Source organism: Desarmillaria tabescens (assembly GCF_030435595.1).
Source record: "Desarmillaria tabescens strain CCBAS 213 chromosome Unknown EV420scaffold_68, whole genome shotgun sequence".
NCBI classification, from domain to species: Eukaryota; Fungi; Basidiomycota; class Agaricomycetes; order Agaricales; family Physalacriaceae; genus Desarmillaria; species Desarmillaria tabescens.
Genome location: NW_026848367.1, coordinates 123329 through 148897, shown reverse-complemented (window position 1 = coordinate 148897; position 25569 = coordinate 123329). Strand labels below are relative to the sequence as shown.

The window sequence follows — 25569 nt, the reverse complement described above, 5'->3', positions numbered from 1 at the left end:
ACCTCATCAAATGGAAAGGTTATCCGAGAGAAGAAAATTCCTGGGTAGACGAACGGGAACTCGACAATGCAAGGGAGGCGATTGAAGACTTCGAACAAGTCTCATTCATTACTCGCCCTCCCACGGAATGGTGGGAAAATGAAGACGAATCAGATTCCTGGTCCGAACACGAATCTGTAACCGAGTCGGAAACCGACCACCCATTGGTACAGGCAATTCAAGAATACCTGGTAAAACCAAATGCACCCTCTCTCGTAGGAGCCCACCTTCCAGAACCAGGTCACATCACAGTCAGGACGACTGCCTTGACAGGGGGGTAATATTACGATTTCACGCTTTATCTTATCTTATCGACTCTCTTGTAATCCCGCTATGCTAACTTTCCGGACTTGATCGCATCCTACCATGCGGGTTTAGTATGTTTAATGCACCGTTGCAGACACTTGTAGTATATTTAGCACGACCCAAACTGTATTTAAGTAGCTTGACTGCAGGTCTTAAACCTCAGTCTCGAACTAAAGTTTATTCACCCAATAACTTAGTCTGAACTCACTCTCGCTCAACTAAGTGATAGCTCCCTTAACGCAAACCTGCGGACAACACAAAGCGCCTGACCGAAGTGCGAGTCATGCTTAGTTGTTTGATCTTGTTTGTGAAATCGGTCGCTAACATCGCCCTCAACCTGGCCTACACGCTTTCTTTGGTTGCCATCGAGATTTCCAAGGAGATGTATGATGAGCGGTGGGATGAGTTGTCGTTGACTCCTCATGAGGTGCCCTACGTGCGTTTCTTCTCTTCATTTTATCTTCTTTTATGACTAACTTTCATTTCCTCGCCCTGACTAGGCCATCCGTTTCTCTGTCAACGAGCCAGTGCCAAAATTCATGCCGTGATTGTCTCAAACGGTTCCAGCCCCATCTGGTTCCTCTTCAAAGGGCAAAAGCAAGACTCAGGCAAGTACTTATTTTTCTAAGTTCTTTCCATGTCGCCTAGATCTGACCTTGATTTAGCCCAAGTCAAAGAAAGGCATGGTTTCCATCAAGAAACCACAAAAGTTCACTAAAGGCCAGATGGCAGGTCCAACTTCCATGCCCGAGGATATGGATGATGATGACGATGCCGGTATCTCTCTTGACGAGGAGTCGGTAGTCATTGCGAAACCTTTTCGTCCCCCTGCTTCGCAGGGAAGTCCTTCCAAGCATACAAAACCTGGTCCCAATCGTCACTCTGTTGCTGGTGCATGATATTCTTTTTGTCTTTCATTCTTTCAATGTTAACTTCTGTTTTTATCTTCCTGTCTAGCTGTTCCTCCGTCCGTTGACTTGCCTGTTGGTGTAGTCGAGGAACAAGTTATTTGTACTCGTGGAGAGAAGAGGAAGCGCGAGGCTGCGATTGCCGCCGCGGAGTCTCATGTTGAGACTTCAAATGTTCGCGACGAGAGCCCAGAGCTCCCGAGGAAGATGACGAAACAGCATATGGCACAGCTCGGTCGACAAGCTGCCGCCCAGGTGCCTTGTAAGTCTTTCTTGGTTATCCGTTGTTGTTTTTATTGACGAACCCTCTTCAGCTGCGAAATATTGCCTTCGACCCGGTCACCATGTGGCCAGTAGACGCTGATGAAGTTCGTTGGCTGGCTACCGCGACCATGGATGTAAATCCGTTTCCTATCTCTTGTTACTCTTTTCATTTATAGTCTTTTCTGTTTTCTTAGCCCAAGGTTCCCTGCTCACTTTGTGCCGTGGGCAGCCAGTCTAAGCCCTGTGAATTCATGGGCTGGGGTGTTCCTTGTGGGAACTGTCAAAGGGGAAAGAAGGTGGTTTGTTCGTTCAAGGCTAGTCCTCAAGAGCGGTACCAAGCACGCGTCTCGATACACCCATTCGCGGAGAGGACGCCTGACAGTAAGTACCTCCTTCACTATTTCCTTTATTTACGCTGATTGTTTTTCTTATCACAACCTCTAGATCTTCGCCGACTCCTCGGGACAGGCCGAGTACTTGGATCAAGGCCTTTGATAGTGCCTGCGAGACCGCTGGCCATCTGTCCGAGCTTCTTTGCGACACTTGCAAGGACATCGATGCCGTTATCCGGGACACCGTTGAGTATGAAGGTCGTGTCGTGGCCGAGGAGTCCCTTGTTACTGACGTATCAGCCGTCAACGGACTCCTCGACGGGTTTTCTGCTCAAGAAGTGGAAGTCTCGATGACTCCAGAGAATGAGGACCAAACTGGTCCTTCTTTGTTTTCAGTTGAGTTGTTAGTTTTATCCTGTTCTCATTTCTTCTCTTCTTTCTTTTACTGACTTCTGTTATTTTGGGCAGACGATGCATCTTCCCCAAAGCGAGATGAAGCTCTTCGTCGCGAAGAGGGGGGTGGTGGCGAAATGGACGCCGACGGAGACTTGGACTGCAGAGGTCTGAGTATGATCTCGATCCGTGTATCTCGAGCCTTCTTGCTCAGTCGAGATCTACTCAGGCCTTGGTCTTTCTCTTGGGTTCCGCCTGGTTTTCTTGTGCCTCTGGGCTTTTTCTTTTCTGTATTCATTGTCTGTGCAGTGCGCCTTCGGGCAGAATTATATATGTCTAACCAGCCGGTCACCTTGGCCTTTAAATGAATAATTATATTTCATCTTGTCCTCTTCTGTGCAATCTTCTAAGAGTGTAAGGTATCTTTTTAAGAATTTAACCACCCCTAGGTGCCTTCTTAGGTTGCCTCGATGACTTAGTTCTATTTACCGTTTGCCTTATTTTTAGACTTGGGTTATTTTAAGTCACCGGACACTCCGCGCCTGATCTCGGTAGTTACCAAGTTAAATCAAAAGTGATCGCTCGATCTCTTCTAAGTTCAGCCGGCTCTTATTTCTGTATTTTAGGAGTCTTCGAGGCTTTATTTGTATGGCTAGGTAGTTAAACACATGTATGCTCCATATATATTTTCTAGGAATGTGAATTCCACAAAAATTTCTCTAATCTCGGAGTTCCGTGTCAACCCCTCCCCCATACTATAAAAATCAACGTCCTCGTTGAAGTAGAAATCGTTCCAACTCGCCTCGACGACTTAGAACACTCCACGCTCTTTACACTCTGGTCTACACACTTATTACTCGCATTCACCATGTCCGCCAGCTCCGAAATTCCCGTCGATCTCGCCGCTCTCGTTGCCAAAGCCAACAATGCCATGCGTTTCTGCGACCAGCTCTTCGAACTCGGTGTCGACGTCGGCAAGCAGCTCGAGCAATGCAAGAAACTGTTTGGTTTCGGTGTCAGTCTTTTCTCTAATACATTCGCATGCGATCTCGGAGTGACCTCAATGGTATTATAGGTCGAGATTACATGGTCTCCTGGCCACGTCTTCGGCAACAAGGGGCTGGAGGACTTGCTGTTCCATCTCAAGCAAGTCTTCGAGCGCCTTCAGAAGGCTCACCTCGGCACTCAACCATTCGGAGATTATCATATCGTTCGCGCTTTTACTGGGCAAATTCACGCAGATCATGAGTGTCGAGCTCAACTGTCTAACCCTGTACTGGCAGCCAAGGCTAAGGCGAACGCTGCTACTGGGCAAGCTGCTGCTTCATCTGCAGCTGATGGTTCATCAGCAAAACCTTTATCTATGAAAGGGAAGGCCAAGGCCACGGTATGTGGACTTGCTACCTATCGTCGAGATCACCAGTATTCAATCAATTTTCATGTTCTAGACCGCTAAGAAGGGAAGGAAACCGCCCAAGTCGAAGGCCATCGTTGAGGACTCCTCAGATGACGAACCTCCTGCTCTAGTTGCAATCGAGGAGGATACTGTGATGGGTAATGCCGATACTCCCTGCACCATCCTGGACACTGATACGGTATCTATCTCTTTTCTAGCTGCCATCGCGTGCACTGCTGATGAAGTCATTGCTCGCCTTCAGCAGATGTCCATTGACGACGAGGTCGAGATCATGGTCAACAAGGATCCCAGCTCGGGCAACATCATCGAAGGGCGCAAGGTGCTTCCTAAGTTCAAGAAGAACAAAGTCAAAGAGGACGCGGTGAGTTTCATCTCCTCGTCTCGAAGTCCTATTCTTATTTAATGGTTTTGAGTTAGAAACATCAACAACCCAAGCGTGCGGAGGTAATTTTCCTTCCTTATGCTGAGGTACCCGGTATGGACTTAACTTCCAAGGATTACCGCCGTGCAGAGGCTGTCGTAGCGAAGGCAGCTGCTCATGATGCTGCTACTCAAGCTCGCAAGCGTCCTAGGGCCTCCAATGACTTTGCTTTTAATGATTCTGCGTATTCAATGGCAGGTGTGTATATTCTAACTGTATATTCTAACACTTCTAAGTGCCAAACTTACTTTCGTAAATCCTAGCGGCCGAGTTAGCTCTCAACAACGAGAGTACTCAAGAAACTCTGGCAATCGCCGCTAAACTGATCGCCGAGGGAGGCTCTGTCAATCCCAGCGAGACTGTTCTTCGTTCGCGGGAGGCAGACCTTCGCAACGACATTATCGCGACCGTCCATCGCATCGAGTATCTAATTCAGTATTGTCAATTTGTCGTCAATCACCATGGCCAAGTTATCAAGGCACTCGAGAGGCGGGCCGCTGCCAAGGACGATGCTTGTGAGCATTGTACTGACAACGACGTCTCTGACTGTCTCTCAACGACTGCCACAGGATATCGCTCTGAGTAGATGGTCCCCTTTAAGTAACTAACTTCTAGTCATTCTTTTATATCCTTATACAGTTCTTTATCCTAGTTTATCGCTTCTCAAGGCTTATACCAACTTGCTTAGTATCCCGTTTGATCTACTTAGCATATTCTGTCGTTACAAGTCTGTTCAATTATAAGGGAGTTATGTTGTTTCTCAAGCCAGACCCGAACTTCTAAGTCGACTTGGGAGGGGAAGCTCGTCTTCGAGATCGCTTTCCTCGTCGGAGTTTCTAAACTCAGAGTATTCCTTATCTTCTGAGTCAGTATCTGACGGCTCGGCGTTGTCTAATGATAACTTGACATGGTCAATACCGTATAACTCCTTGCGCTGTTTTAAGTCGCGATATTCATACTCCGTTTCTTCAGACTCCTCGTCGTTAACCAAGTCTCCTAGTGTCTCAGGGCTAACGTCTATTAAGTCGTGAATATTCTCAGGAAGATCGATTCTATATCTCGCATTGTAGGGAATCACTCTAAATTGCGCGATCTTGCCCCCAACTAAAGATCCATCCATCTCGGAGAGGAGATACGAGCCCCCTTTAGTTCTTCGTATTACAATCATTGGCCCTAGATATCTAGCGTCCAGTTTATTATTCAAACTGTCTTCTACACGTGTATTTCTTATTAGAACCAGACGACCTGGTTTAAAGTCATAATCGACAATGGTAGCCTTATGGTTTCTCTCGTATCGAAGAACATTTTCTAGTTTGGTTTGGCTAACACGTTCTCGCATGTCCTGTACATGTTGGATATGTTTTGCCAGGGCCTGCACCCTTAAACCAATGAGCTCTTCTGTTTTTAAGATTCCACTAGGCGGTTTTACCAACCAGGTAGCTTCGACTATATCTAGTGGCAAGATGGGATGCGCTCCCAAAACCATGAAGTAAGGCGAACAGCCTGTACCTTTTCTGATAGTGATGCGATCCGCCCATAATACATGAGGGAAGAAATAAAACCATTTCTTAGGATTCCCATCTGTAGCTTTATACAAGGCTTGACGAATATCCCAATGTGGCCTCTCGATTTTGCCATTAGCTTGGGAGTTGTAAGGCGAGATCTTTATTCCAGTAATACCGTATTTATCTTCGAGCCATTGCAATACAGTGACCCAAGGACCTCCGTTATCTGTTACAATCTCGTCAGGACACCCCCAGCGGCATACGATATCTTCAAAGAACCACGCCGCGATGGTCTTCGCATTTTCTAGAGGTAGTGCTCTACCTTCAGGCCACGACGAAGGAGAATCTCAGACATGAACAATATACCGGCACTTGTTTGAAGGAATTGGCATAATCATGGTATCACAATGTACTTTCTGAAACAGAGACGGAGTTGTGGTGCGAGTAGGAGGGATTCTTAGCATGGTTTTCTGATGGACTTGGCACATATGACACGTCTTGACATACCAGCTCACATCTCGATCTAACTCCGGCCACCAAAATCTCTGTTCTAGGAGTGACTTTGTCGCGAAGAACCCTCTATGACCTAGCGAGTCGTGACTAGCTTTCATCATATACATACGGTGTTCTTTATCGACGACAAGTCGATGAAAGCCTTCTATATTGCGTCTATAGAGCCTGCCTTCCTTATCCAGGAAGAAGTTACGACAGTACTGTTTAAAATTGGTGTACTGCTTCTCATTAAAGTCCTCCGGATGGAATCTAGGGTTCTTCAACCAAGTCCGTACCAAGGGTAGACGCTTGTCTTGCGCTTTCCCATTACTCATTCTATGATCCTCTGGGTATTCGATAGAGCTTTCTTGATCGAATCTGTCTTCGAGGTCAGGAATGAGAGGAGTATTGTTCATGAATTGGCATATATTTTTGTTCCTAACTTCTTGAGCTAAATACAGGTCTCTATAGTCTTGTTCTTGTCTTCTAGCTTCTCCTAGTTCTTTCTCGAGATCTGTGATATTAGTCGCGAGTAAATATCCTCCTCTAGTATCTATTTCATGCTTAAAATCTTCGAGATCTTTGGGAACCGTTGAAGTTCCTGGTGCTACTTCGAATTTCAAGGGGCCATGATCCTCGAGGTCCATTCCTCCGAGATCAGGGTACTCTTCATCTCCAGGCTGTGGATCTCGTCGAGATAACCCATCAGCCGGAAATGTCGCGCCTTGGACATGTCTAAGAGTGAAATGAAACATTAGAATGTCCTCGATCCATCTATTTATGGTCGCATTCGGTCCCATCCCAGGGTTATTCAACATCCCTTTAATATACTGTGCGTCTGTCTCGACTACTAAGTTGCGTACCCCAATTAACCAGTACTGACACGCTTTCAGGGCGCGGAGTAGGCCGTAGAGTTCTCTCTTAGGTTGCGAGAACCGAGCTTCTCGTTCATTTAGCAGTTATAGATCCAAATCGCGTGTAATGTCGCTTGGTAGGATCCTCTTCGTCAATTTGATAGATTATAAAGCTGACTGCTTTCCAGGATGTATCTATAGATATCCCGATTTCACCTTTTCCATCTAGTTTTAGAGGTCGCAGAGCAGGGCTATCTAGAACGGCCTTTTTCAAGGTGTTCATAGCGTTTTGTTGATCCTGCTCCCATACGAACGGTGTATTCAGTCTAGTTAGCTTTACGAGTGGTTCTGCTTTCTTAGCATAATCCTTGATATACATTCTGCAGACTCCACAAGTACCTAGGAAACCTCGCACGTCCGAGATGTGTTTACACGGTCCCCAACGTTCGATGACTCCTGCTCTATCCGTACTGATTTTTCGTCCTTCATACGTACATAGGTGTCCCACGACCGTCATCTTGTCGACGCAAATAAACGACTTAGGCCCCGAGAAGGTACCTCCGCAGTATTTCATCCTTTGAACTACTCGATTCATGTTCTGCATGTGTTCCCACACGAAACGTCGAATTCCAGGGTTCTCAGGTATAGTCTCATATGATCCGTCCTCAGTTTCGTACCTGGTTTCAGGTCCATGTACCGGCACATCATCAATATAAGGTCGAGTTATATGGGGAATCTCTTCTCGGAGTATATGCGTTACATCTTCATGAAAGATAGGCACGGAATTTGTCCAACCCATTGGTAGTTTTACCAGACGCATCGACCCAAAAGGCGTTTGGAATGTTGTATAATCGCGGGAACTGACTGCTATATCGCGTTCGTCGTATCCGACATATAAATCTAGACAACCTCCACAGGCTCTTCCAGCGAAATGTTCTGATAACTCATCCGTTGCAGGGGGAACTCCAGAGTGCGCGATTGTTACTGCGTTCAAGGGTTCCAGACTATGTACTAGTCTCAGGCTTTTACCGTCTTTCTTTATCACACAAAACCATCTAGACCGATAGGATGAATTCGAGGGCTCATAGACGCCCGAGTCAATCTTTGACTTGATGATTCGACACACCTCGTCGTAGATTCCAGGTGGTATGGGTATATTCTTCAAAACCCAAGGCGTATGAGGTACCACAGGAATGTCTATAGGCGGGAAGAAGTCCTCTCGGAAATGTCCTGCCTCAGTGTCTTCCCAGGCGAAACCCTGTTCTTGAAGACACATAAAGTGGTGTACTAGCTTTCGCTCTTCGGGCCATAGAAATCCTATTGGATGGTTCTCATCGATTTTTAGTTTCCGTTCATGTGTATAACGTCCAGTGGGTTTAAAATCAGGAGGGTGAGGATTTAATACTGGCATATCCGCGAGCGGATCTCCTTTTATTTCCCTTACGATCCTGAATTTATCAGGTAAGTCACCGAGAAGAGGCTTAACTTTCAAGGCAACTGGTTTATATTTCTTAGTGGCTAAGACCGAGACTGGCTTGTAGCCATTGTTATTCATTCTTTCGCCTAGATGTTCTAATCCTGGTACTAAAGTCGTCTTTTTGTATTTGTCTTTAGTCTCCGGAGTCGGGCGCGACCAATTAGTACGTCATACATTATAAATGGGCACCTCTAGATTATCTAGGTCTTGTATTTCTTCTTCGCGTTGCGGGCGTACGCAACAGAACATACTTGATTCAGGTGGCACGACTTTCCCTTGAAAATAAGAGTGTAATAAGTCCGCCGCGGCTGTATCTTTTCTTATATCTTCATTGTTCTCGACGGCGGCCATGAGGAACGCATCTCGTAATCCCTCTTTCGAGAAGCTAGCTTTTCCTTCAGGGCTGATATAGGCTTCAATTTCTACGCTTCCATCACTGTTCCTGACGAGTTGTACCGCTAGCTCTCCCTGATCGTCTATCAGATCTTCGAGCTGCGAAAACCCTTGGCCTCAACAGGTCTAGTCATTCTAAACGTCGTTCCTCTCGTGAAAGTAGGAATAGTGCATCGTCGACCAGTGTTAGGATCAGTGATAGTGATGACCTGACCTCCGTCAGAATTATTCTTTATAAGACTTTCAGTCACAACATCGAACGGTCTTCCTAGAAGTACTTTGTATGCAGGACTATCGATTACATGGACTTGTAGATAGACCACTACGTCTTGGAATAAGAATGGGACGTTCTTTGCGAGACCTAAAGTCTTCGCGAGCGAACCATTTGCACTCTGCATATGAATGGTAATATCTGGGTCCCAACCAATGCCTAGGCTCGTCGCGATGTGCTCGGCCATTGACACTATTTGGGAACCACCGTCAACCACGCATTCTTCGTGTCCTGTTCCGTTAATCAAAGGGAAGATTGCTCTTAAACTAGTAGACGCCCCTCCGACAATTACTGGTCTCGGAGTTTCCCCAGGTTCCAAAGTATCTAGGTATTGCAAGTATGGGTCGCCAACAATTAAAGATCCTGCAGGGATTATTCCAGCAGTGAACTGCGAGATCGTCAGTTGCGCAGGTGGCAGTTCGCTAACCTCGATCGCGTCGAATTTCAGGGCCTTGACCCATTCTTCGTCGTCGAGATTTAGGTTTTCTGAACTAAATGGTAGCGGGGCTGAATCTAGATGATCCTCCCCCACACCATATGCACTTTGCACTACTGGTTTAGTCGCGATACGTTTCTTGGCCATTAATTTCGCAAGTTCTTTTCTTACTGCAGGCGACAAATCTAACAATTCTTTTGCATCGATTGAAATTGGTGCTTCCAAAACCCTTGACGCGACTTCCTGTGCCCTACCGTCTTTATGGATGGGTAGTATGTTTTTATATGCAGGAATCCTGTCGTTTTCTAGTGGATCTCGGACTTTCTTGGATATATCTTCAGTTCTCGGACGACTATCGACTGGCAAGGGCTTGAAACTTACGGCTTTCACGTTCCGGTAGGGAAGATCTCGCTGATAAGTTCCTTCCTCGTCGTCCGAGGCCTCTTCTACTGTCACTCTTGTCTTAGGTTTTGAGACGGGCTTGGAAGTTTCCTTGCTCGTATCTCTCCCTGACTTTTCTATAATCTCGACTTCATCATCACTCAACCCATGGTCTTCGACGACTTGTTTCTTAGTAATAGTCTGTTCTTTTTGCTTGCCTTTATTTTTAAAACGGTCCTCCGGCTTTTCTAGAGAAACAGTCGTAGGCTTCGACTTGTTATTTCTCCTTGCCTTCATCGGACCATCTAGAAATCCGGCTGGCTGTTGCCAGCACCAGTCCGCGTTGACACGAATTGGCTGTTCTCGGCGGGCTGCTGTTGAGCGGAACCGTTCGAACTTGAAAACTGGTTCATGAGAACCCGCATTTGATTTATAAATGCGTTCGTATCAAAGTTATTTGAACTACTACTTGGGTTAACAGTTTGTCGTACTTGGGGTGGAGCTAGATTACTATTCTGTTGCAGTTGCTGAACGTCTCTTCGAAGTTTATTGATAATGTCATCCCTGGGGATCCGCAACACGGTTGGCATAGACCGAATTAACTTCACTGCTGAGAGGCGCAGAGAGTTGATAAACCCCTGCTGCGCTATCTATGCCCTCGAAGAACAATTGACCACTTTTCTTCTTGGCAAAGTAATCTATTACTCGCTTCAAAAGGTGCTTTCTGCATGGGTTCCCTAGGTACCGGGTTCCCGTCTCCCATAACTATCTTATCGTTGACTATCTTGAGTAATCCCTCCGCGACATGTTTCTTAGTCTGCTCGCAATCCTTAGCATAATGCCCTAGTTTACGATCATACCAACATACATCATTTGCAGAGGCTGTACTACCTTCACTATTGCGAGATCTAGATTGCTGCATACCAGTGTTCTTTGACTGTTGAAAGGCTTCTAACAGTTGCTTCTGGCATGCATCACTCTGTTTCTCATTGAGATCAAGACGGTCTAAAAGGCTTGCTACCTGCTGTTTGACTTCCTCGACTTCAATTTTTAATCCCGAGGAATCTTTTCTAGCACTAGATGATATTTCGAGAGGCGAGGCCTCTGTTACTCCATATATACCAGAAGTATTAAGAGCTATATCATCCGCTTCCGCGACTACTTCTGCTAGACTATGTAAGTCTTCTCGTCGTAAGACGGTTTTAGCAGCGGCGGTAGTGGTTGCAGTTGACGCCGCAGCCGCTGGCGCTGCTGCTGGTGTCAGACTGCTTTTGAGACCACGTTTAATACTAAGTCTCGCCGAGACGTTTTCTCTAAACGCGGGCGATAATGCTTCTAGAAATTTAGCAACTAGTTCCCGATTCAGTGATAATCAAAGGTGGCTTTTCTAGTTTCTTTGCCTCGGTGAGGAACTTTCGTTTGAACTTAAGGTACTCTTCTCGCTCGTCTAGACCCAGGTTTTTGAACGAACGCGTAATACGCGTCAACCTATTAACGGTCCCAGACTCCGCGTCTTGAGCCTCTGGATAGTTCTTAACGATAGCTTCTTTAAATTTCGCAAAGGTACCATTGTCGTATTCGTCCAATGACTTCCACTCTTCTTCAGTATCAGCATCAGCGTAACGGACTAATTGTTTCTTTCTCTCGGCATCATCTGTGATGCTACAGTCGGAGAATAAGTCCTCCATCTGCGACAAGAAACGCCTTATATTCTCTGACTTATCGCCATCGAATCTAGGAGCGTCCCTAGCCGTAGGTCTAGGCATCTTTTGGTTACTAGTAGACATGTTCGTACTACTAGCGGTTTGAATGGGCTGTGAGTTCAGTGTTATCAGTCCCAAACGGGTTTGCTATTGGACTATTATTTTCAACAGACGGTGATGGTCGCGATCTCGGAGAGGGCGTAGGGGTCTGAGTCCTGGTAAGACGAGCAACTTTATTTGCACTGAACGCGCTGTTCAGCTCTAGCTTGTGGGCTATTGGGAACTGGCGGTCTCCGTACGGTCGTAGCTGGGCTATTTGGCACGGGTACACTGCGTTTTCGCTTGGTAACTAAGTTGTCGTAGTTAGAAGGAGTTCCAACTCCTGCTGCTCTTGAGTTCGCAGTTTTTCTTCCCGAAGGCTTCGGTACAGTTCCTGGTGGAGAACGTAAGGAAGTCGGTGCTCGTACCGGCTCTGTGGCTTTACTCTTGCCTTTTGCTTTCGCTGGAGGCGGGAGGGGCAAACAGATTGTATACGGGCTACTATCTCGTTTTAGTCCCTTGATTCAACACAAGTAGCGTTGAATAGAAATTGATTCAAACAAGATTATCAAATCTAGATTTATCCCCCTCACGGTGGGCTCCAGATGATGTGCTCGGTAACGGGCAGCGTGCAAATGAAACTAGCGTCTAGATCATCAATCTAGATACTAAATCACACACACACACACACAATCACCAATGTATATAAGTTCGAGGGTGAGTACGATAGAAGCACTCGCGATGTACTTAGATTTAGATAATCTAGTGGGGTTTTGCCTGAAAACAACTTCAATTCTTCTTTCGATGTGTTTTACACAAAGTACACTAGTCCGCGATAGCGGGGTTTTATGAACTTGTTTTGTAAGGTATAGTCGAGCAAGTTATGCTCGTTTCGACGTCGTCTAGAAGAACTTCTAGCGGACACTTCAAATAATCAAACAACCAAAGACTCCGAGGTCTACAAAGAGTGCAAAATCACTCTACAAAGAACGCTCAGGTTCTGACTTCAAGTACAAGACTTGCAAAGAGTACACAGACTCTGGAGTTCCTTGAACTTGACGATTGTTCGAACTTAAAGCGTTCTAGGGCTTATTTTACTTCAACTAGATGAGGTCTTTTGATTTAAAGTCGACTCAGCACGTCTAGATCGCTAATCTTGGAGAGAGAGAACACGAGGCCTTTGTCCGCGGAGCAGTTCAATTAACTAGCAAGGCGCAAACACGGGGACGGCTCTACTTCCTACTTAACTCTTCTAGATTACTGTAGTCGCCCTTATGGGTTGACTTTGGTAACTTAATTCACTTCAGTCGAGGATATGCAATAAAAACCAGTGATTGATTAGGTAGCTATACAGGCTACTAGCACAAACGCGGGGGGAATGCTTTCCTGCCGTTATGCGTCTAGTCGCTGCTAATTTATACGATTCGTGTTTTAGGTATAGGAGCCCGTATCTACAGTAATTATGGTACGAGCTTTGGAATTAATACAAACAGTGAGTCACTATCCTACAAGTATCGCGCCATTCCGTAGTTTCTATTCAGTTCGACATGACTGCGCCGGGTTATTCTGTCGCCGAGGAGTGCCCTACTAGTCCGTGGGTGCTCCTTCTTCCGTCTGCAAGGCCTGCCGTGTGCTGTATGTATTGAATACTGCGGTATGCGCAGGATCTCGAGGATGTAACCACCGATCGCGATCGACTGCAGGTCCGAGATTGTATTCTGTTGATCACTGCACGATCAAAGTCGGTCATCTCGGTACCCAACGCGGCTATTCATTCTTCCAAGGTTATTCCTTTCCTAGCCTGAGTTGATCTCGAAAGCTGATCTGTTTCTCGACTTAGCAATTTTTCCTGACAGGTTCTTTCTACTTGTTGAGGCGACGAGGCATCTAGTTCGTTCCATTCTTCAACTTCTTGGTTTTTATACTCCATACAGACGAGTCCCCGAGATTTGACTGTAATAGTCTTGTTTAGGTAGGGCTTAGCTTGGCGTGTTGATGGCTGGTAGAATTGACTCTTCGAGATGTCGTTTCTAAGTCCGTTCTGTACTGCCGTGCTTTCATTCTTTATGTAGTATTTAGCTACCAGCGCGAAGCCTCCACTGTAGCCCTCTGTACCGCTTGTAGATTGCATAAACTGATGTAAAATCGCAAAATCTATGGGTAGCCTGATACCAGGCGTATCACCGGTGGGTAACCGAATTGGCCGAATACCAATTCACCCTACACCACAAACCAGGAGCCCAAAATCGTAAGGCCGACTTGCTGTCCAGGCGCGCGGATCATGACCAGGGAAAGAACGACAACCGGGATGTGATGGTCTTGAAACCGGCTCATTTTCGAGCCCTCATCATGCCCACCACGGAAGAGTTGCACAAAAAGGTCAAATTAGCCACTCACGACCCACATAAATGGGACTGGGGCATCTCTGACTCCCTTAACCATGAAAAGGGGGTCTCCCAAGATCAAGAATTACTATGGTATGACGGTCGCATTTATGTGCCCAGGGACAGGCAGCTGTGGGGTGAGATCATAGCTCTATGACATGATCATGTAACCGCAGGGCACCCGGGAATAGAAAAGACGAAGGAGCTCGTCTTACGAGACTATTGGTGGCCTCGAATGCGCTCGGATGTGGAAGCCTACGTAAAAGGGTGTGAAGTTTGTCAACAAACCAAGGTGGATCGTCATCCCAAGAAGGTGCCCCTCCATCCGAATGAGGTCCCGGATCGACCATGGACGCATATTTCGGTCGACATGATCACCAAGCTCCCTGACTCAAGGGGAAACGATTCCATCCTCGTTCTAGTCGACAGATTCTCTAAAACCATTATTCCCATTGCGTGCACTGAGGAGCTATCATCCCTAGGCTTCGCCAAGATCCTACGAGACTATATCTATGTACCGTACGGCGTAATGCCAAAAAAGATCATCTCGGACAGAGGAGCCATTTTCGTGTCGAAGTTCATGAAAGAGTTCTATGCTCTCATCCAGGTCACAGGAAACCCCTCGACAGCCTATCACCCCCAAACAGACGGGCAGACAGAGAGGGTTAACCAAGAAATTGAGAAGTACCTCAAGATGTTCGTCAGCTACCGCCAAGACGATTGGAGCGAGTGGTTACCACTCGCTGCGTTCACTCACAATAATCGAAAACACTCCGCTACGGGCTTCTCCCTGTACAAAGTAGTCTTTGGACGAGACGGGCAAGTTATCAAGACCACCCAACGTCAGGACGCCGTACCAGCCGCATCAAAATTGGTCCAGGGAATTCAGGAGGTACAAGAGAAGGCAAGGGAATCCCTTGAACGTGCAGCCGAGTCAATGAAGAAAGCCTACGACAAACACAAAGGGAAGGCGTTGGAATATCAGGTTGGCGATAAGGTTTGGCTAGACTCTACCAACTTAAACCTCCCTCACCCAACCAAGAAACTGGGGGATAAGCGAGTAGGACCGTTCACCATCATAACAAAGAAAGGAGCATCGGCCTATGAACTGAAACTCCCTGCAAAATGGCGAATTCATAATCGATTTAACGAGTCCTTACTCACTCCATACCATGCCCCCGAATTCCCAAACCAACCACGTCCCGAGAGACCACCCCCAGAACTCATCGATGACGAAGAAGAATACGAGATCGAAGAAATTGTAGGAGAGAGAGACCGAGTCATTGGTCGGGGGCAAACCCGACGAACCATTACTGAGTATTTGGTAAAATGGAAAGGATACCTGATAGAAGAGAACTCATGGGTCAAACGCTCAGACATGGCAAATGCGGAAGACCTCGTCAATGACTATGAAACCCGAATTCAAAAGATCTGGTGGACGGTTGATGACAAAGGAAAGACGGTCAGGAGAGACGACAAAATACCTTTGAACCTCCCGATCCAATATCATGAACCGGATACCCTGTGCATCTCCGATGTCATTACCGTTCCCTCTTCCGAATGCACAGCACCTGCACACTCTGAGGAGCTCAACGCTGAAGAGGCTCTGTGCGCGCCAAGCTAGAAATGCACTAGCATATATAACACTAACACACCCACACTCACACTCACACACACACAAACCCTCAGTAGTTCGGGGGTGATGTGCGATACAAGCACACAATAGCAGTAGTATTGAAATAATCCTTGCACGTTACAATATAATATAGCGCGCTTAGCAATATAATAATCTTCTAAGTCCAAATGCTTTTGGAACAGGAGGTGAGCGACAGAATCGCTCGGCCTCAAGGCAAAAGTATTATTTCGCAAGCCCCCAAATGTTCTACAAGAACGTATAACCCTCAAAATACGTCGTGCGCAACACACAAGTGTCCACAATGTTTCACAATACACTTAACACGACTTAAAGCCTTGCGCTCCAAGCAGAAAACACTTCAAAACCCATTCGTAGATCCACAGGGTTCTAACCTATGCGATCCAGAGATACACAAACACAGAAAACACGTCCACAAGCCACAGGGTTTGAACCTATGCCACTTGGGAATAAACCAAAAAAACCTCAGAGATTACTGACAAGCCAAAGGGTTCGAACCTCTGCCACTTGCAATAACTCGGAATTCACAAACAAGTTCCAAAAACACAAATGCACATTCAAGTTATCACAATACAATATTCTCTAAGTAGAGCACAATCAATTACTGTACTTTACTTGAACGAATCAAGCACGCTCGAGCAAGGCGTGCCTCGCGAGCTCTCAAAGTGTTCAAAATAATTCTAAGTTCAATAATACTCTCTCGCTCGAAGCTTCAAATAAAATCCTTTCATCGTACACTAAGCGCGCTGCTTCGTAGTACAACTGCGGGGGTCTGAAAACTTGCTAACTACCTGTAACTACCGCTCTTATATTTACCGTTAACTATATGAAATGTAAATACTGAAAATAGACAACGCTCCATCTCGGACTCCCTTCCCTTGCGTGCCGCGTCAGCCGTAGTGATAGTAATCATTATTTTACTCAGCACTCCGTGTCGGCGTGCGTGCTACCGCTGTTTTCTCCACTTGGCAAGGCCTAGCCTCATCATGCCATGTGGCATGTGTCTTCTTATTGGCTCCACGGATTTAATTACAGTGCCACGCAACTTATCTAGTGAGCGAGTTTTATTTTATTGGTTGCCGTGCAACCATTTCTAGTTTAATATTTCATATGGGCAGCGGGTTTTATTTCTCTCCGGCCGAGAACTCCTTAGAGTATTCGGACTTGTTGATTCTTCGTTCAGGATGACGTTTCTCGGTGATTGCCGGATCAGCAGGGTTCGTGTGTCATAGATCAATGTAGCGTGAAGCACCTTCAATATATTATCTTCAGTGAATTTAATTGAGTGATACACTGCAGAGGAGGGCACAGTGTGTGTGTATAAGCACTGAGACTGCACACTTAAATGACACAAGTGTGCCGTTCTAAGTCTAAGCCATGCGCTCTACTCATATTATTTTTATTATAGTGCTTTCTGCCTCAGTGTGTAGCGCTCTATGCCTTACATGCACTCTAATATTATTCACGGGGCACACACACATTTGCATTCCTAGAATTCGCAAAATTACATGTGTGAACACGTTGCACGCATGTCAATGCCCTAGATGATCGGTCCTCATTCGAGGACCAACTCCCTAACTACCCCGATTCCGAAGATTCGGATGTCGATCACTTACAATGGGTCACAGAAAATTGGGATAAGGATGAAGATGATGACAACGATGATCGTGACAATATTTCATCATTCTACTCCGAATCCAAATATTCCTCTTCAGACTACGATGGAGGGAGTTCTGATGACTCATTCGGGACGAACAAGTCTTAGGGAGGGGGTAATGTTACGGTTTATTCATTTCTTTTTCCTTTTCTTCATTTTACTCAGCCTAATTACTCATGTGCGATTGCAACGGACGCATTCTCACAGTACTATTATTAGCTTACCAAACGTGTATTTAAGTAGAGCCTCAGCTGGTCTAAACCCCAGCTTCGGCTAAGGTTTAATCTACCCAACTCGAACTCCGTTCTTCGGGACTACTTGCTCACAATCCGCTTTGACATCGCCTTTGACTTACTAGAGTATCTACCACAGAAGTGCGAGTGGTGATCCTAGTCCGATCTAAGTCGATTATTAGTTGGTTGTCAACACAAGCCTCAGGCTCAAGCCCGGGCTTCCAATACCAGCTAATACCTGAAACAATTGGTGGGGAACACATCATTTCTCATTGTTTGGGATTAATTTTAGAAGTCCGATCGGACTATAGCTCCCAAAATTGACACGATGGAAGTTGCTGAGATCGCTCTGCTGCTTAGGTATGTCAGTTTTCATTCGCTGTCTATTTCCTATGTCTTCATGTGTTATATTCCTGCTACGTTAGTAGTAGGTCTTATAGAGGGATGGTGGTAGCCGAGTTTTGAGTTTAACCCAAAGTCTGATGTCATAAAAATTTCTATTTGTGAAAGAAACTCACAGCCCAGCGCTTCAAAATTTCTGTTTAAGTCAGAATTTCAGGGTGGCACAGTCACTGCTTGTCACTGTTTACATGTGACCCTCTGTTACTATCATGCTTTCTGCGGCGTTGTTTGGCCGATCTTGCCAAGGATTCTGACTGAACTCTGAGAGAAAATGCGAGCTGGTGGCGGCAGAATGCCGCCACCGAGCGAGTCTTTTTCTCTCAGCAGCAGAAGCTACCACCGCTGAGTGAATCATTTCAAGGGGTAGTACTCTCTCATTCATACTATTTTTGAATACTAACTATTATTAGTGGGAGTCAGAGTGACCGATTATCGATGATTATGAGTCGTAATCATCATCATAATCGCTCTGGCTCTGACCATGTACCGATTACAGGTAACGATTACATTGACCCAAGAATTATGTAAAAGGGAGGATCCATAATCGTATAAGTGTCTCTGGAGTCGCTTATACGATTATGGTTGATTACGATTATTCCCATGATTATGGATCTTATAATCATTGCCATAATCGTTTTCATAATTGTCCCATAATTGTTTACTCTGACTCCCACTATTGATTATGACTTCGAGCTTTTTCCACAAGCCAAGATTTGAATAACCCTTGGGCCTTGATTCAATCTCTCCTGCAGGAATTATAGCCAGTAAACCTTGCAGGATCAATCAATTATACATAAACTTGGTTTATTATAAACTATCATAATTATATAAAGAACAAGGCTTCCAGAGGGGTCAACGTAGCAGGCTTTGCCCCTGATGTGGGCCTTGCAGGCGTTATACCTACTTTTGATCGGTAGGACACCCTGCAAATTGATTAATAACTTCATTTCATGTTCTCCCTAGTGTTGCCATGACTCAGCTAGACTCGACTTGGCTAGGCTTATACCGACTTTGGTAATTCTAATTAGTCGAGTCAGCTCAAGCTGCCGTGAGTCGGCTTGAGTCCTGACTCAAACCAAATAAGGAAATCAGAAGTGCAAAAGATGCTATTGCTCGATGACGGCCAACATTCTTTCTGAAATCAATACCTAACTTGGTTGGTGAGTGAATACAACCTTTGTGAGGGTCAAGTTTGCCTTATATTTGATGCATTAATCTAATTGAGCAATATTAATAAATTCTACAGAATCTTCACATGAGAGGACTGGGGAAAGAGCCAGAGCAGCCAATTGAGATGACTTTGTTGTAGTTGTAGCAAAGACTTGGAAACTGCAACAAAGAAAGTCTTAGAAGCCTTGAATGGACCTAAATTACTCAGATATTGGTATAGCTGAATCATTGAAACATGACTTGGTTAGACAAGCCTCCAAGCATCAGAGAGTCTCAAGACTAGTCAATAAGTGTAAAAAAGCACTTACCTGGCAATATTTGCTGCACTATTTAAGGTTTTCTACTTGGTAACTACTTCGAAGCCTGTTTGAAATTTTTAGCTTAGAGTAGGGCTGCGCACCGTACCATATACGGTATACGGCCATAAAGCCAATGTCCCAGATGGTCATGGAACTATCCGTATACTGTGCCATATGATCAGTTTGAATGCCTTGTTGGCGTCGGCACGGGTACCTTACAGCCGTCTACGATCATTGACGACCATGCGCCTGAGTATGAAATTGATTTGCTCATAAAGAAGTTAGTCAGATGCCTTTAAGATTGCCAAAAATCTGTAAAATGCACCTGGTTTTATAATCAGCTATGCCACATTGAGCAGGGCTAGAGATATCGAAGACTTAAAATAAAGTCATGTATATTGTCTTGAATGTGTATGAAAAATTGACAAGACAGCTAAAAGAGCAAGTTAATAAAGCTACGAAATTGAATGATGGCTATTTTGTGTCATAGACTTACCCTAAAAAGGACTCTTGGCTGAGTCAAAAGTAAGATTAAGCAATAAGCCGTATTACGATGTTGTACAGCTGTCTGTGAGAGGTCTTGATGGTGATGGAACAACTGTACACCGTACCGTACAAATGGTCATTGGGGTGGGTTCGGCTTTGGTTCGTATTCCGTATAACGGTTACCGAAAACCGTATAATACAGTGACAGCATGCAGCCCTAGCTTAGAGTTGAGGACAGGTAAACAGTCGGCAATAACAATTAGCCTTGGAGGACACCAAATACATTCAAAAGCATCAGATTATGATTTCAATTAAATACTACGCTGAAAGATGTGAAAATATGAACAGACACTGCATTTTCTGCTACTTCTACGGCAGCATGACACGTCAGAATACCTGCGTATAAGAGATGTACTCAACTGGACACCAAGGGATTAAGCATGTCTAAGACTCTGTTGACATTTGACCGATAAGGCCATGAAATCATTATGTGTTCCACGTGTTCCGAACTGGAACAGCTGCCTGCTTCCTTCCTTTTGAACACGTTGTCACTTTTTCTTCTGAACACCTCGCATCTTTCTCTACCTCAAGTGTCCTCCGGTGAACATGTCTGTGGCTGATGGATCACAGGGCTTGGTTGTAGCTTGGTCCTAAGGTATGTTTTTTCAACCATCGCCTGTTGATCCCGCTCTGATGTCTTGCTCAGATTCTGATGATTCTTCATCACCAGCCACATGACCGAGGTTTACACCAACACGTCACCACCGACACCTCCCACGAGGACCTCCTAGGCATCGTGGACAAGATGAGGCACGGCATCGAGAAGCCTTTCGGCGGGATGTCCTGGGCTTACCCAGCGCCATCAATGTGTGGCTTTTTGCGCAACTGGAAGGAAACGCAACAGCCCCTCAAGTCTTGACTACCAACGCATCCGTCTTTGGTGATGTCTTGAACATTGACTATGTTGAGTGCTCTGTTCGTTCGATCTGGCAGCCTGTGAGTACCACATTCAATGCTACATAATCTTGGTATGCTAATCCCTTATGCCATAGGGTGCCATTTACAGACCTTTTCATGAACCATCCATCTATTCCCTCACTCTCGCTGTTCACCTACCGACTCCAACTAGTGTGAGGCTTCTCCCACACATCACAAGCCCTCCCATCATCCTGGATACCTACACTGGTGAAGATTATGAGATCGAAGCCCCCGACTGGGTTTCACACCTCGATTCCACTCTGCGTCACTTCTGGCAGCCCCACGCCCACATCGTGGAACTGGTGGCGAGTCTCTCGCTTACCGCTGACAATGTTCATGGTGCTCGTCACCTTGTCCGATGGTGCACGGCACTGTCAGTATGTAGCCTACCTCATTTTATTCTATTCTATTTGCTAATCTACTATTAGTGTGTCTCGTATGCGCATACCATTGCATTTGGGACTTCTTCCCATCATCATACTGTTGCGACCAATTCTCGTACTCGTGCGCGTCGTTTCATGGACATCGGATATCTCTCACGTTCACATGGCGCTGTAGAAGATGGGTCACCTATTCGAAGCAATTAGAAGTGAGCACTGGAGGGAGGTGTTGATGTGGGGCACAATAGTCTATGCCCAGTGTCCCCCGGTGGGCCATGCTGTGTAATACTACCTACCTTCCTACCTACTAGAGTAGCCACTTTGCTACTTATTCAATACTTTTGTTATTTCCAAGGGGGCTTACTACCAGTGAAAAGTATACCTTGTTTGGGCAGGCGTGTGAATGAACCATGGACCTGTCCTGTCTCTGACACATCACATATTTACCAGATACTCCTTGAGCTCATTTCGCCTGGGTTCAACAATGAAATTCTTTCTCTTTGTTTGCTTTGTTGATATCTACTATGCCGCCCAAGCTGGTATCGTGCCCTTGCTCCACTTGCAACGGGAAGGAAGTACCACCTCAGATGAAGAAGAACCATGCTGCCGCCCTCCTTTGTGCAGCATCTCGGAGACTGTCCACTCCTCGTTTGCCATTACAAGCACATACGCAACGTGCCACCACCAATGTGGCCTCACGATCGCCTCTTTTTCCCATCTCCAATGTCCCAGTTCAAGACCCAAGGACTGGCAGCACCAGATTTCGCATATATACAGTCAAACGTCCGCAAGACGTTCATGATCCTGCTGAGCCTCACAGTCTTGACAGAGCAGAGACAGAGACTCAAAGAATTCCAGACTCTCAGCAAGGTGGGTACTCTGCACCTTTCTATTGTGTTTTTCTTACTGAGTTCACATTGTTCAGCCCCAGATTTTGAGTTCACCTTTGATTTTCCTCCGCATCTCCCATCTGCCCCCGATACTGAGGCTGGAGCAGGTACCACGACCAACATGCCCACTGCAAGTTGTGAGGATACAACGGCCACCTTGAAGGATTTATGCACCCCTTCAAGTTCCTCTGACCTTCAACATGCCTCAGAGACCCAGCTTGAAGCTGAAGAACGCGGGCGAGTCATCATGGAACAGGCAGTTGCAAGGCTGAATCTCGATGATCCTATCACCAGTGACGATTGGGATGACCCAGAGCCTGAACTTGATGGAGATATCGAAGACTCAGCAGTGCCACTCGAGTCACCTACCACTACCCCCATTCCCGCTATCCCTATCGTCGCCACATCTACTGAACGCTGTGCTGCTGGGACATCCCATACTGATCCTCTGCACCTCGAAAACACCCTGGATCCCTTCTATCAATCACCAGCAGACCTAGCACGGGACATTCGTTCACGTTCTTCCAATCCGATTCACCAACATTCGGCGATATGACTTCTTTATGTTCTGATTTCTTGGCTACACACTCATTTCCATCTGCCCTTTCTGGCATGTACTGCCATGTTGGTGACCTGCTTTCACATTATCACACTGGTGTCCTCTACAATGGATACGTCGGAGGCCTACCATACATTGCCTTCAATCACCAACTATCTCGGCATTGAACCCATGTTTCAGGTACTGCCTGTCTGTCCTGAATGCATGGAGGTGTACCCCAGTTCGACGAAGCCTGATGAAACCTGCATCCGTTGTCACTCGCCCATCTTCAAGTACACCCAGAGTCGTGATTCCCAGTCAGCTACCATGGGCAGTGAGAAGAGCAGAGCACGACTTCAGTTCCCAACAAAATCAATTGAGGCACAGCTTCATGACATTATTGTGGTACAGGGAATGGAGGATATTCTCGAGGGATGGAGAGGCAAACCCCGACAACCAGGAGAATATATTGATAACTTTGACGGGGCCATTTGCCAGGAGCTAAAAGGACAAGACGGGCGACGATTCTTTGAAAATCCTCTTCCGATGGGTAATACAGAGTTGCAGATCAGCCTTACTCTGGGTGTCGATTGGTAATATTATCCTCTGCGATAATTTAACAAGCATACTGAGTGTCTATCTACTCACAGGTTTTCATATCTTCAGAGTCTGATTGCACCATCCCACTCCTCTGGACCCATGTCGTTTAACATCATCAACCTACCAGATTGGTTACGGTATGTGTTCGCTCCCCATGTGAATCAATCTTCTCATGTCATGAGACTCGTGATACAGGTATTGCACTTCAAATCTTCTTCTTTCTGGAATAACCCCTGGTCCCAAGGAGCAGAGTGGTGACCAAATCCAATGCTTTATGTGGGTTTTTGTGAATGAGCTCATTCGCCTTTACAAGGAGGGTTTTGTGGTTCGGACAGAGAAATATCCTGAAGGATGACGTGTTCGGGTCGTTCTTGTCGGTGTCATCTGTGACAAACCGGCAGCACATAAACTTGGTGGCTTTGGGTCGCATAGCCATACCAATTTCTGTCATCATTGCTGGATCTCTTTATCTGAAAAACAAAGCATGGCAGCCTTTCAGAGTGACAGTAAGCTCTATGATAATTACCATATTGACTGGGCATTGATTGCTTTTTGGCAGCCTGTAAACCACGCTCACATGAGGAGCAGTTCAAGTTAATGAAGGAGTACTTAGCCCTTCAAAATGAAACTCAGCGGAAGGCCTTTGTTAGTACATATGCGACTCGGTGGTGTGAGCTAGCACGACTCCCTTATTTTGATGTGTGTCACATGATTGTCATTGACCCAATGCATAATCTTTTACTTGGTATGTTATTGGCTGGACCAACAGAGTTACTTGTTAACAACTCAACAAAACAGGATTGGTCAAGACACATTTTTACAATATATGAATCCAGCTAAATGTTCTTCGCAAGAATAAGGAACTGCGACATTTTCATGACATTTTGGTCCAGGTCAATTACAGTCACTGTCAAGTTACTCCGATCTGATCTCATTCGACATGCAGCTTGATATTCCAGCTTTCCTGGGACGCCTACCTGCTATGATGGGCGAACCAGCAGGTGGTTCTCTGACTGCTGATCAATGGCTGATTGCCATGACAATAGTATGTCCCATCATTGTAAGTGCTTCTTCTCCTCTCTGATACAGCCATAATCGCTGACTCACTGTGAGATTCCTCAAATATGGGCTGAATATTGTCCAGATCCAGCTGAGGCTGGTGTTGTTCTGGCTCGTCGGATTGATAATATGGCCCAGGATATCAAGGAAAGAAAGGCAGCAGTGGCAGCAGCTTGCAAAGCAGCAGCTGAAGCATGGAAAGCCAAAGATCAGGCAGCGAAGCAAGCAGCACAGGTTCAAACAGCAACATGGCCTCAGTCCACTCAGAAACGCAAGAGGACGGAAAAAGCAATGGTACGCATCATAGGTCCTCAACTTCTCATGCTGCTACATCATCCCTCTTATCTAGTATGTTGCCGAGCCCATACCAGATGGTGATGACGAGATTCCCGATGCTGGTGCTATGGAAGGTACATCAGATGATGAATATGAGGGCAACCCATCACAGAAGCATACACAACTTGGAGAGAACGGCACCAGTCCTATCTCTGTGTTATGGTTTATTCATTTTTCTTCGTTTTACTCAGCCTGATTACACATATGCGATCCCTACGGATCAATTCTCACAGTACTATTATTAGCATAGCCACTTGTATTTAAGTAGAGCCTCAGCTGGTCTAAACCCCAGCTTCGGCTAAGGTTTAATCTACCTAACATCGAGCTCCGTCCTTCGTGACTATCTGTCCCATCGGCTTTCGTCGCCTTTGACTTGCTAGAGTATCTCCTACCGAAGTGCAAGTAGGGATCCTAGTACGATCTAAGTCGATTAAAGTTAGTGGCTAACATTTAGCCGAAGCTCGCTCAACGTGCTCAGCATCGTGCTGCCCACCGTTTTCCAAAAACTACCTCTCCCAGCTAGACCGAAAAGGTCGCTAGGCTGCACCTAGACGCTCTGTCGGTGCCCATCGATCAAACAGGATCTAGCCTGTACCCGTTACTCAACATTTACGCTTTCATCATCCTCCTGGTGGCCGATTGGATCCTTCCTCTCGTGCTGCCTGATCCCATCCTTACCGTCGTCCTTATCGTCCTCGTGATGACCCTTTTCATCCTAGCGACCATCCCGGCACCACTACTAGCAGCACTGCTCGTAGCGGCCTATGTTGGTCTCCTATGGATCTAGAAAACGAACCCCTTCGTCCTACTACTCCAGCTCGCCTCCCTGTTAACAATCGTATTGTTAATAGTGACGAGTACCTTTGAAACTG

At 46.0% G+C, this 25569-nt stretch overlaps 5 protein-coding genes across 5 annotated transcripts; all 5 read left to right on the top strand.

Annotated features, from left to right (window-relative positions):
• Window positions 1-628: 628 nt before the first annotated feature.
• On the top strand, window positions 629-2416 carry EV420DRAFT_1649967 (uncharacterized protein; the record flags this gene model as incomplete). The annotated part of the gene is made up of 9 exons (XM_060478385.1): window positions 629-781; window positions 846-860; window positions 913-957; window positions 1011-1236; window positions 1303-1508; window positions 1568-1651; window positions 1712-1902; window positions 1962-2256; window positions 2318-2416. The coding sequence occupies 9 exons, from the start codon at window positions 629-631 to the stop codon at window positions 2414-2416; spliced, it is 1314 nt and encodes a 437-aa protein (XP_060324071.1).
• Window positions 2417-3110: 694 nt separating this feature from the next.
• EV420DRAFT_1649966 (uncharacterized protein) lies at window positions 3111-4666 on the top strand (the record flags this gene model as incomplete). The annotated part of the gene is made up of 5 exons (XM_060478384.1): window positions 3111-3257; window positions 3318-3629; window positions 3691-4020; window positions 4077-4278; window positions 4344-4666. 5 exons carry the CDS (start codon window positions 3111-3113, stop codon window positions 4664-4666), a joined length of 1314 nt encoding a protein of 437 aa, XP_060324070.1.
• Window positions 4667-20702: 16036 nt separating this feature from the next.
• On the top strand, window positions 20703-21322 carry EV420DRAFT_1278600 (uncharacterized protein; the record flags this gene model as incomplete). The annotated part of the gene is made up of 2 exons (XM_060468095.1): window positions 20703-20912; window positions 20969-21322. Coding segments are annotated over 2 exons (564 nt in total), but the record flags the coding sequence as incomplete, so codon positions are not given.
• Window positions 21323-21798: 476 nt separating this feature from the next.
• EV420DRAFT_1649963 (uncharacterized protein) lies at window positions 21799-22720 on the top strand (the record flags this gene model as incomplete). The annotated part of the gene is made up of 2 exons (XM_060478383.1): window positions 21799-22144; window positions 22200-22720. The coding sequence occupies 2 exons, from the start codon at window positions 21799-21801 to the stop codon at window positions 22718-22720; spliced, it is 867 nt and encodes a 288-aa protein (XP_060324068.1).
• Window positions 22721-23401: 681 nt separating this feature from the next.
• Window positions 23402-24132, top strand: EV420DRAFT_1622998 (uncharacterized protein; the record flags this gene model as incomplete). The annotated part of the gene is made up of 5 exons (XM_060475886.1): window positions 23402-23439; window positions 23498-23619; window positions 23704-23808; window positions 23862-24047; window positions 24101-24132. 5 exons carry the CDS (start codon window positions 23402-23404, stop codon window positions 24130-24132), a joined length of 483 nt encoding a protein of 160 aa, XP_060324067.1.
• Window positions 24133-25569: the final 1437 nt, after the last annotated feature.